This window comes from Colobus angolensis, unplaced genomic scaffold (assembly GCF_000951035.1).
Source record: "Colobus angolensis palliatus isolate OR3802 unplaced genomic scaffold, Cang.pa_1.0 Scaffold685, whole genome shotgun sequence".
NCBI classification, from domain to species: domain Eukaryota; kingdom Metazoa; phylum Chordata; class Mammalia; order Primates; family Cercopithecidae; genus Colobus; species Colobus angolensis.
In genome coordinates, this window is record NW_012120543.1 from 1 (window position 1) to 11,736 (window position 11,736).

General features: G+C 44.6%; 1 protein-coding gene across 10 annotated transcripts in view; it reads right to left on the reverse strand.

Moving 5' to 3' along the window:
* Positions 1–11,736, reverse strand: part of LOC105500769 (protein BHLHb9) — a 47,904-nt gene continuing 36,168 nt past the window's right edge. For 3 of the 10 annotated variants that reach the window (XM_011926430.1, XM_011926431.1, XM_011926433.1), the window contains 2 exons: positions 4,494–4,590; positions 1–3,709 (listed from right to left, as the gene is read on the reverse strand). In XM_011926430.1, the coding sequence (XP_011781820.1) occupies positions 1,769–3,412 (1,644 nt within the window). In that variant the 5' untranslated portion in view covers positions 3,413–3,709; positions 4,494–4,590 and the 3' untranslated portion in view covers positions 1–1,768. Of the gene's footprint in view, positions 3,710–4,493; positions 4,591–6,250; positions 6,437–11,736 lie in introns of those variants that run through there. The other 7 variants (XM_011926436.1, XM_011926435.1, XM_011926439.1 and 4 more) reach the window with 5 other exon arrangements.

Sequence of the window (11,736 nt, forward strand, 5' to 3'; positions counted from 1 at the left end):
TACAAACATTTACAGTATGATCTTGTTTTAGTTTCTTAACTGGCAGAAAATCTCAAAACATATAACTCCATATTTTCACACATAGAAACTTTCACATCAGCTAAGACCAGGGATTATAACTCCCACCATGAGTCTTAGAGAACTCAGCCATAGCCTAAATGTCCTGGGAATGCTTTCTGGTCCATATCCAACTTCCAAGAATCACTATCTTGTAGGTTGACACAGCAACCTCTTCTAGCTTTCCTGTTTTGTGTTGTTGAGGCTGCAATTCTGGGTCTAAATTTCTCTAATTAAGTTTATCTTGTAGTGTTAGCTGGTACAAATGCAGGAATGCCCAGGCTTGCCTACTAGTAAAAGATAAAGCCCCTTGGCCTTTCATATGACACACAGGAGAATAAATCATAAATGGTAAAAAAGAAAAAAAAATTAAGGTATGATTTCGCAAGGAGGAAAAAAGCAATTACCTTTTAAATTCAGGGTATAAAATGATTTCAGCTCTTTGGGAAAGAAAAAATACAAATGGATAGAAAAAGATACAAAGGACACCTAACAAGTTTCCCTTGCTGATGACTCCAAATCTACATCTTACTCATTGAACAAAGTTTTGGGCTCCTACTATTTTCGACACTGCCAGATAAAATCCATCTATTCACCTCAGAATTTTCTCCTGACCTCCAGCCAGATGTAGCCAAATGTCTAATAGACACATGAATTTGAAGGAAGTCAAGAATTGTAACACCTGGCATACACATGATCTATTGCAAAATTAAACCATTAAAACCAGTCTCTGAGCTTTGAAGGCCCCCCACCTCAAAATGCCCTTCAGGGGGACTGTAAAGCAGTGTGGTGAGATAGGTTCTGGTGTCAGACAAAACAGCTACGCCACCTGCCTGCTGTGGGAATCTAGGAAAAGGTATTTAACCTCTCTAATTCTCATTGGAGGGTACCTAGAATAATGAGTTCTAATAAAAATACAAGTAACTAGCTCACAAGTTCACTATGAGAAGAGGAAAAAAACTCGTAAAATATGGTGACAACACAGTGTTTGACACAGAATAGGCACTCACAAAATGTTTCCTGCCTTCTCTTTTGTGAGATAACTTTTATGTAAATGAAACAGCCTAACAATTTAAGAGTTATGAATGTAGTAGCAAAATTAAAATTGAACAAATAATACATTTTGTCTGAGATTCTGAGTCATTTCTGTGTTGTGGAATGAGTATCTGATACAGCTGGAAGAGGAGAAAAATAGTAGTTTATCTTACATTAAATATCCTATAGCAACCCCTGCCTCCTTTATGTAGAGTGCGCACATTCGGCCATGAGTGTGCACGTGCACACACAGAGACACACACACACACACACACACACACACACTCTCTCTCTCTCTCTAGGTACTGTTATCTTTGTGTATGTGTATGCCTTACTTCTGTAACTAGATTACAAACTCAAGGATATTTTCTTTTTTGCCATTTTAAGCCACAGATGTATCTAAGCAGATACTAATGAAAAAGTTAGCTTACTTAAAACAAACTGGTTCGCTATCTTAAGTAAAATGTTAAAAATATGCCAATCTAGACAAGATAAAAATCAAACATTTTCAGCCCAAGGTATAATATTCATTTGATACCCCCAAAATAGTCTAGCTCAAACCTAGAGCCTGTCACAGGTGACTTTGTGTTAAAGATGCAGTGTATAATGTGTACACTGTAATGTACAGCGTGCTAGAGTTTGGAGATGGCTCAAAACATTCTATCTCTGGCTCATTTTACATTGTTTCAATAATCCCTTTAACTTCCCTGAAAATGGCCATGAGTGTACTATAACTCAAGTGATCAACAACTACAATTGAGCCTTTTCTGATATGCTCCTTTATGTTAATAAATATGGCCACACCACTAACAAGATTGGCTTTTGCCTCTTTCTGGTTAAAGATGAGTTTTAATGCTGCCAATGCCTTCATATTGATCATGTCTCTGGCTGCAGTTGGATTTTCAGACATATTTAAAAGTAGTTTCAAAACAAGATTTCTGGTTTTGCAATTTCCTGAGGACAGCAAATGGAAAAGCTCTGAAAAGTAATTGGCAACAATGTAGTGATGGACAAAATCAGTAGTCAGTTGTCCTAGTATCTTTAATCCAGACTGCTGTCCTGGTGAGTTCAAAGGAAATGACACGGTTTCTTTACACATATGCTTAACATGTAATTCAATTTTGCGTTGTCTTTCATCACCAGAAGGAGGATTCAGAGTAATTACAGTCTTTTTTCTCATTTCAGGGGAAGGAAAACTGAGCAAGCTTTCAATAAGTGTCACTACACCCACTTCGTTAATAAACTCTTGGGCAAACGGGTGAACATTATGGACACCCATTGCAATCCGTGCTATTTTATGAATAAGAGGATCAGTAGTTGACTTAAGTAAGCTAACAAGTTTTTCAAATTCCTCAGAATCCATATAGCATTCCATTTTGCAAGGACAAGCAAATGGCTTAATCCCATTTACCTCCCTGATCCTGATTTGACGTCTAATCTCATCTATGGTCTGGATGCAGGGGTCAGAATCAAAACGACACTCAGGGATAGGCTGTGAGCATGAGCGAGTGTTCCTAGAAGGGCGGCAAGCTGTTGCCCCAGGCAAAGAACAGGCATTTTCTTCAGCTGAAGCCAGAACAATATATGAAGGAGGGCTTGCCTCAGATGGTGCCTGGGATCTAAATCCTAACACTGCTGGAGTTACAGCAGGGGCGTTGGGCCAGATAGTTACCTCAGACCAGTCCTTGGGCCTATTTTTTTCATTAATTTCATACACAGGCTGAGGCTTAACTATCCTGCTCACGGGTTTAGGATTAGGGTCAAAACTGGTATCATCTCCTTCCCAAAACCAGTTCCCAATAACATTCTCTTCCTCCTCCTCCTCAGCCCCTGACCTGGGTTTGCAATCGGCCCCAGCCGCAGGCTCCAACTCCTCAGCACAGACCTGGGCACCAATTTCAGGTTTATCATTCTTAGTGCTGGAACTATTACCTGCCTCTTCTCCATTCCAGAACCAGGAATTGATAGTGGCCTCTTCCCCAGCCCAGAACCAGGCATCAATACCAGCCTCATTGTTACATGTGGAGCTGGTGGACTCATTCCCAGCCTTGGGACTGAAATCTCCCATGGCTCTGCCCAGAGTCTTAGGCTCTGACAGAGCTCCTTCCTTCACCTCAGCAACAACCTTGTTCTTAGACACTGCCTTCATCTCTGCTACTGCATCTGTCTTAGACCCTGTCTTGGCTTTGGCTTTGGCCCTGGTCTTGGCTACAGGCCTAACAACACCAGTAGCCTCCCTCTCTGCTCCAGCTTTAGCTTGTGTAACAGGCTTTTTTTCAGTTTTGGCCTGGGCTCTTGTCTTATTTTTAGTCCCAGTCATGGTTGAAGCCCAGTTATATGGCCCTGTCCAGTCTTGGCCTTGGTTCTCAATGTGTCCTAGGTCGAAGTCTTAACACTCTTTCACTGGGTAATGGAAAAACTTAGTAGCAAGAGTTAGAGTCAACTGTCAGTTCTGCAGTCACAAAGTTCTCTTTCCAAACATATAGCCTCTGTCAATGATACAGAGGGCAGAGGCACGCTCGGGCTGGGGGAGAATGATTGTTCCCAAGTGCAGACCTGCTGAAGGTGATGGTCTTCCAACAATCCAAAGCCACTACAGCCACCAGTGGAGATGGACCTGAGGTTGAAGAAAGAAACTGGCTTTGAGTCTTGTCCAACTGTGCTTCTCTATGCAAACAGCCACACAGAAGGACATAGAGTAGAAATGAATTGTGCAGAAGTGAATTAATAAAAAACTCTGCTACTTCATTTTATACCTTGCACACTGCCACTAATGCTCAACAATGTCCTGCCCAAGCACTGTCATTCTTTTACTCTGCATCAAACAGGAACAAAGATGGCAGGTAAGCTTGCTGAGAGTGAGAAAGGCTAAAGGAGTGCCCAGTCTCTTTGGACCCATGCTAGTAGGTCCACCACTAAAATACATACCACTAGACCTCATAGATGTATTCAGGCAGCACTCACACCAACCTGCACTGATCTAGTGCAATTTTTCCTCCTTCCCTGTTTCCAGTGTTGATATGCCCTGTAGTTAACTCATGGGCAGGCCTATGGACAAAAATACAGGTGGGATTGGAATTCTGAGTATTTGGTTGACAGACCTACACTCTAATCTCTAAACTCAATTTCTGCCTTCCCAAATCTAGGGCTTTGGTTATATAACACTTCTGGCCTCCTAGTACTCCTCGTGGCTTCTCTTCCCATTTCCTGCCCCAGTATCTACCAATTACCTCATCAGCATAATCCTGGCTCACCCCACCCCATCACTTGTACACAAATGTGAGGTCAGAAGTGACTAGAAAGCTGGAAGACAGTGGCTCCAAGATATCATCTGGTCTAACCCACTTGGCAACAGCCTCTCCATAACCCCAATCAACAGGGGTGTTCACACATAAACCTACCTTGAATCCAAATGAACAGTTTTTGTTCTCTTTCTTAATTAACTTCCAAGTGAACAGCTACATACAGATCTCTACAGGAACCTAGAAAGGAACAGACCTAAGGATAGAAAGGAAGGCAGAGGAAAGAAAACAGAAGAGACTAAGATGATCTAATGCCCATAACAAGGGTTATAACATATGCTTTTGAATATTCAAGGCTATGTTAAATGTCTCCCACCTGTCTGCTCCTCCTCAATGATTCCCTAATCACCCCAAGACCTGCAGCCTGATTACACCTCCTGCCAACTTTGAAGTCAGTCATTTTCCCAACAAGTTATACCTCCTTTCCTGAAAAAAAAAATATGAGGTGCAGAAATAGGTAGTGGAACACAGGCAATCGTACTTAGGAGGCAGGCAGGGAAGATAATGGAGACTCTTATTTTAATACCATCTGTGCATGTCCCTCCCCTTCCCCATGCATACCTAGATCCTACTTTACTCACCACCCATGTCAGCCTGCTCATACAGCAGGGGTTCTCAGGAGATGCTATCCTTCCCACCAAAGAATCCTCTAGCTAGAGAAGAGTCACACCCTACAAAAAGAAGGCGAGCAACTAGCAAAAAAATAACCCCAAGAGACTATGTTAACAATGGTAGAAAAATAGCAGGTTAATGGACAGATTCCCAGAATTCGGATTCTAACACCTCCTTTTTGAGAATCAGAAACTAAGTAAATGAAGTCTCCTAACTCTCATAGCTCCTCAGATATCCACCATCAGAAATGCCATGAATTCTTCTGTGGGACTATTTCTGTACCAAAATGAGACGGTCTGTGAGGAATGGCTGGAGATGGAGTTTTGGTTTCCAGAACCAGAAATTGAAGAAGCAGATTGACTTCAAATGTTCTAAATTGACCCTTCAAAAAGATTTCCCCTCTACTTGGAACCCTCATTCTCACACATCATTACATTACTTAAAGTGGATCAGCATGTTGAGAAAACAGATCCTGAACAAGAAAGGTGGAAAAATACTACCTTGTTATTTACATGGACCACTGTTGTGAAATTCGACCAAGTCCACATCCTATCTATTTGTTTGCACAAAACTGGGTGTGGGGATCTAAATATGTAAGGCAATAAAACAGTGCGGTATTAAAAGGCAGATAAACATTTCATTTTAGTGTCTTCATAATCCACCCACTCAAAGTTCTAGTTTTGGAGAACCCACCAGACCTACCCCGCAGACAGGAGACTTGGACAATCACCTGGAGCCTGTGGGAAGGGACAGCACCCAGGAAAAGGGTCCCACAGGCCTCTTTCCGGAATCAGGGCCCGGAGTAGTGAATGCGGCCCACCTCTCGCAGGCTGGGCACAGAGCTGGGACGCCGGCCCCCACCAGCCTTCGCAGGCGCCCACTACAATGGCTCCCGCTCCGCCATTTCTCCCGAAGGAGCCTCCCCCACAGCCCTTTCCGGGCACAGACCGTCGAGGGCGGAGCGCCGGCGCCTGCAAAGCTGGTTGGGAAGCTGTCAGAGCGGTTCTCCTCCAGACGATCTAACGGTGCCTCTCAAGCCAGCCCCTCAGCCCTTGGCCTGGCCTGGCCCAGCCCTCACCGGTCACCGCCTCCCATCGCCAGGGGTCTCGGGCACTGCGCACCTCTCTCCAGCGCCCGGCTCCGACCGGATCGTCTCCTCCTTGCCAGGCTGTCAGGGCCGGCGGGGCAGGCTGCCAGCCGGTCCACCCTGGCGGACCACCCCAACCTCACGCACCCCCACTTGCCTTCAGCGGCCCAGGGCCCAGGTCGTCGACCTCCCTCTCCTCTCCTCAGCTCTCCTCTGGCGGCTCCTCACTTGGATTCTCACCGCTTTCCCCGCGATCCGAATGGAATCCCGCCCCCTACGCCTCTGCACCAAACTGGGCAGGGGCTGCGCAGGATGCGGCAAGAACCGCTCGCCGCGAGGGTGTCGGGAAGGGGAGCGGAGGGATACGGCGCGAAAGTGCTCGACGCCCCCTCCCAGGCCCACCTTAGTTCCGACCCCGAGGTGGGCGGGGCCACGACGAGCCCCAGCCTGGGCCTGCGGGTTGGCACCAGGGTGCCTCAGGAGGCCCCCGCGGACCCTAACGTGGTGACCACCACCACATTTCTGACGTTGCTATAATATATGGGACCGGCGGGCGGCTGGGGGCCCGGGCAGGGGACCGGATCAGGAGGTTGGGAAGAGCCGCGCTGGAGGGAGCAGCGGATGGACACCAAACGGCCCCTTAGTGTGTATGCACCCCCGCCCCAACTCCCCAACCGGGGACTGCTGGGTGTCTGCCCCCTCCTTCTTCCCAGCCCTCTCACCCTCCTTCCTGGATGTTAATTGGAGAGGGGGGTGTCAGCACTGCAGTCTGGGAGGGGAGAGGCGATTTCAGGCCAGAAAGGCCTGGGCCTCTAGGGTGGTCCTGTTGTGCGTTTATTTCCCAGCTTCGTGAAGCCACTCAGGGGAGGAAGGTACACCTGCTCTTAAGTGAATTCTGGGGCAGGGGGCTCCCATCAAGGCCTCACCACTGCCCCTATTCTAAAAGAAGGTAGACCTAGACTTCTGACTCTAGGAAACCAACCACTCGTCTGTACAGACTCATTTCTTTCTGCCACACCGGTTTTTGTCATTTCAAATGGTGGCTCACGTTGGCATTGCGCCGTCCCCACAGTTGCCCCCCAAAGAGGGCCTTTCCCTGTCAGGACCCGCAGGAGGTCATAACAGCCCTCTCTCTTTGATGGCACCACGTAGGGATGGTCTTGGCGCCTCTCCACTGTTCTGTCAGGAGAGGGGACCGCTATTCGCGCACTTCCTCAAGGCAGATCCCAGATCCCAGCTGAGCTCCTCAACTCCTCCTTTTGGCCCAGACCTGCATCCTGCCTAATGCATGCATGTGCCCTTTTTCTTCTGAACATATACCTTTTTTTACTCTCCCAAGTGGTGGGGAGTTTGTTAGACTGGAAGTTGCCTGAATGAAAGTACCCTCTTGGTATTGTTCACCACTGTATTCTCAGCACATTGTAGACGGTATAGTCAGTCAAGGGTTGAAGGAGGTGAGGGGCTACTGAGTCATGACTATTCCATGGTACCTTCTGTGGGCTGCAGATCAATGCTAATTCGTAAGTGTGTCTTTATCTTTGTTGCCTGTAACCCCAGGGCTTAGCCCAGAGTATGCCACCCGCAGCTGCTCTTGTATGGTTTTTCAGTGTTGGAAGGGAGCAAGAGAGGAAGACAGATTGTGAAGCAACTCCTGAAGCACACACATATTAGAAATAGTACCAACACCTACATTTTAAAATATAGAGCACAAAGAGGCAGAAAAATATGATCATTTTTCCTGGTCATTTGTATTCCCTTGGTGGATGCCTCAATCTGACACACCAATATATGTGACTTAGGAGATATTAGTCATACTAAGAGAAACAGGAGTTTCAATTGGATGTCACACTACTTTTTGATGAATCACTTTACAATATGATTCTTAACATTTGTGTGTTCTTATTAGCTTTGTCCTTTAAGCTTAATAGCATTAAAACTTTAACACATTATCTTAAATATGAAGGACATAGGCCTGCAGATTCCGATGTGAGTTTTCTTTCTCCAGTATAATGCTTTAATATATGCAAGAATATTAAAATGCATAATTTCTTTTAAGCAATTAAGCAATTAATTGTAAATAATGTAAATGAAACCACCTTTACAAAAAATTATAACAATGAGAAAATTAGGGCAGTGAAGGAGATCTGATCTGGCTAACACCTGTCTTGCCTTTGGCCTTCAAGTTGCCCTTAATTATTCCTGGGCGTATAAGCTAACTTTGGGAGACATTTACTTTACAGTTTAAATGATAATAGCCATTCCCCAAAAAGTAACCAACTGTCTTTGTAAAGCTAATAAGAAACCACCAGGCTAGGAGGATGGAGCAGCCTGAGTCCTGCTGAAGTGTAGACATAAAGGATTGACAGCCATTATTCCGAGGTTACAAGATATGCAGCTTCCCCAATTATTTCTGCAGATAACATCACTATTGTAGAACCTAAGATTGGCCTTTTGAGGTATCTTTTCAGATTTCTTGCATGTCTGGCTCCACCTTGACCTACCAACTGCTCCTGAGGCCCCATCCAGAAGTGACTCAGCACATAGGAGGACCATTTCCCACACCCCTATGATTGCACCCCCAACCAATCAGCACCAACCACCCATTGCCTAGCCACTCCCATGCCCCCAAACTACCTTTGGAAAACCGTAGCCCCCAAATTCTTCAGGAGATTGAGTTAAGACAGGACTCCATCTCCCATTTGGTGTGGCCAGCACCGCATCAATTAAACTCTTTCTTTATCGCAATGCCGTGGTCTCCTTGAATTAATTTTGTTTGTGCAGCTGGCAGGAAGAACTCATCGCGTGGTTACATAAATGACCATCAATAGTGAAAGGATTAAACTAAGTATGATAAATTTATTTTATAAAGTACTATTCTACCCTACTATGATATCAAAAAGAAGTGGCTCCCTATATACCCAAATGGAAATAACTCAAAACACAAAGTGAAAATGCAAGTTGTACAATAATACATATGGTTTTTGGAAAGTGTGCATTATAAGTATATAACTATTGTGAAAGGAAAATAAATCTCAGGATCCTAAAATCGCTGAGTCAAAGGGAAAAGTCAAGCTGGGAACTGCTTAGGGCAAATCTGCCTCCCATTCTATTCCTAAAAAAGATAGTTACTAAGATTAAAAAAAAAAAAAAAGCTACATACATCCCGCACCATTTATCCACAAGGAAATTCCTTGTGGACAAAGGACAGACAGAGCTCAAAGTCACCCCTCTGCTCACTGATATAAATGCATATCTGATTGCCTCCTTTGGAGAGGCTAATCAGAAACTCAAAAGAATACAATCATTTGTCTCTTATCTACCTTTGACCTGGAAGCCCTCTCCCCTCTTGGAGGTGTCCTGCCTTTCTGGACAGAACCCATGTGCATCTTACATGTATTAATTGATGTCGCATTGCCCCGACCACAATGGGCACATGTTGTCAAGACCTCCTGAGGCTGTGTCACAGAAGCATCCCTAACCTTGACAAAATAAACTTCCTCAACTGACTGAGACCTGTCTCAGATATTTGGGGTATATATTTTGGTAACCACAAAGGGATTCTGAGTGGAGGTGCCCCTGACCTTGACGAATCTCCTACGGGTGCTTGGTACCAGCTTGGTTTATGGCTCAAACCAATAGGACAACTTGCAGAGGCCTGGAAGCCCCTCCCCAGAGAATCCCTGATCTCCCAAAATTTGGTCGAGAACTAAAGTTTAGTTTGCTGTACAACTCCTTTATTTTTTTGGAGTTTTACTTGCTTCCAACAAGGAAGGCAGGGTCTGCAAAATATCTCAAGTACTGATCTTAGGTTTTTCAACAGTGATGTTATTCCCAGGAGCAATTTGGGGAGGTTCAGACTCGCAGCTGGAGGCTGTATGGCCCCTAAACCATAATTTTTAATCTTGTAGGTAATTTGTTAGCCCTACGAAGGCAGACTGGTCCCCAGGCAAGAAGGCCTCCCACACACCGCCCCCGACTGGGAAAGGGCTATTATCAATTTTGTTTCAGAGTTAAACGATAAACTAAATTCATTCCCAAGGTTAGTTTGGCCTAAACCCAGGAATGAACAAGGACAGCTTAAAGTTTAGAAGCAAGACGGAGTTGGTTAGGTCTGATCTCTTTCACTGTCATAATTTCATCAGCTATAATTTTTGCAAAGGTGGTTTCATTAGCACACTGAGATGGACAAGAATGATGAGGGCAATAGCAAGCATGCCTTCATTTATTCCTTCTCCAATGCCCTTTCTTTCTATAAATTTCTGACCTATATTATTATACCTTTTCCCCGAAGAACTTCTTTTTAACATCTCCTGCAGGGCACATCTGCTGGTGATGAATATCCTCATTTCTTGTTTGTCTGAGAAATTATTTCTCCTTCATGTTTAAGGATAATTTTACTGATCACAGAGGTCTAGGTTGGTAGTATTTCTTTCAATATTTTAAATATTACAGCCCACTCTCTTCTTTACTTGCATGATTTCTGCACTGTAATTCTTATCCTTGTTCCTCTATAGGTAAGGGATTTTGGGGGTTTTTTTGTTTTTTGTTTTTTCAGTATTTTCTCTTTGTCTTTCTTCAGTTTGGATATGATATGCCTATGTTACAGGTAGTTAGACAGTCATGATTGGGGCAGAAGAGGGCTCTACCCCCACCCTACTAGGACTGTCAGAAGATGATTTAACAATTATCGCATTGCTTCTCTAAAATGGAAAAATTGGCAGTTAGTGCTATGGAGAGGCCATTTCCTAATGGCCCACACCTATTGCACTAAAGTGTTAACTGAATGCAGGCATGAGGGTGAAACAACTTCCCAGGCATATGCATTAAGAGACAAAATAGCAGAGTATGACCTTCTGGGAGCACTCCACTGGAAAAGGAAAGAAAGCCTCAGATGGGCATGCATACAACTTTCTAAATACACTGTGCATGCTCACTTCCTAAGGGTAAGGAGGGCACCTCGCATGCGGGCAGCCCACACTAACGGAAGCATCATGGGAAAGGGGCCAGCCTATAAAGTCCTAGGATCAAGATTAAACAGTGCACTTGTCCTTCAAGTCGCCCGCTTGGGTCTCTTTCAAGCATGCTTTCCTTTCTTTCCTGTTCTAAAGTCTTTTAAAATAAACTTCCACTCTTGCTCGGAAACTTGCCTTGGTCTCTTTTTCTGCCTTATGCCCCTCAAATTCTTTCTTCTGAGGAGGCAAGAATTAAGGCTGCTGCAGACCCATACAGATTCACCAATGGTAACTCGGACACTTGTCACCCTTAACATATTAGGTACCATGAGACTCGGTTATTTGCCACCGGTAACATATTGGCCATGTGACTCAGATGTTAACAGATATCTATGCCTTGCGTTCTTTGGTTGGAGGCATCTGACCCCTGTTGTAGTCCCTTGTCCCTTCCCTTCCCTTCCCTTCTTTCTTCCCTTTTTTCTTCCCTTCTTTCTTTCTTCAATGTGACTCAGATGTTAAGAGATATCTATGCCTTGCCTTCTTCAGTTGGAGGCATCCAACCCCCCATGTGCAGTTTCTTTCTTCCCTTCCCTTCCCTCCCCCTCCCTCCCTTCCTTCCTTTTCTCTTTCTTTCTTTCTTTCCCTTTCTTTCTTTCTTTCTTTCTTTCTTTCTTTCTTTCTTTCTTTCTTT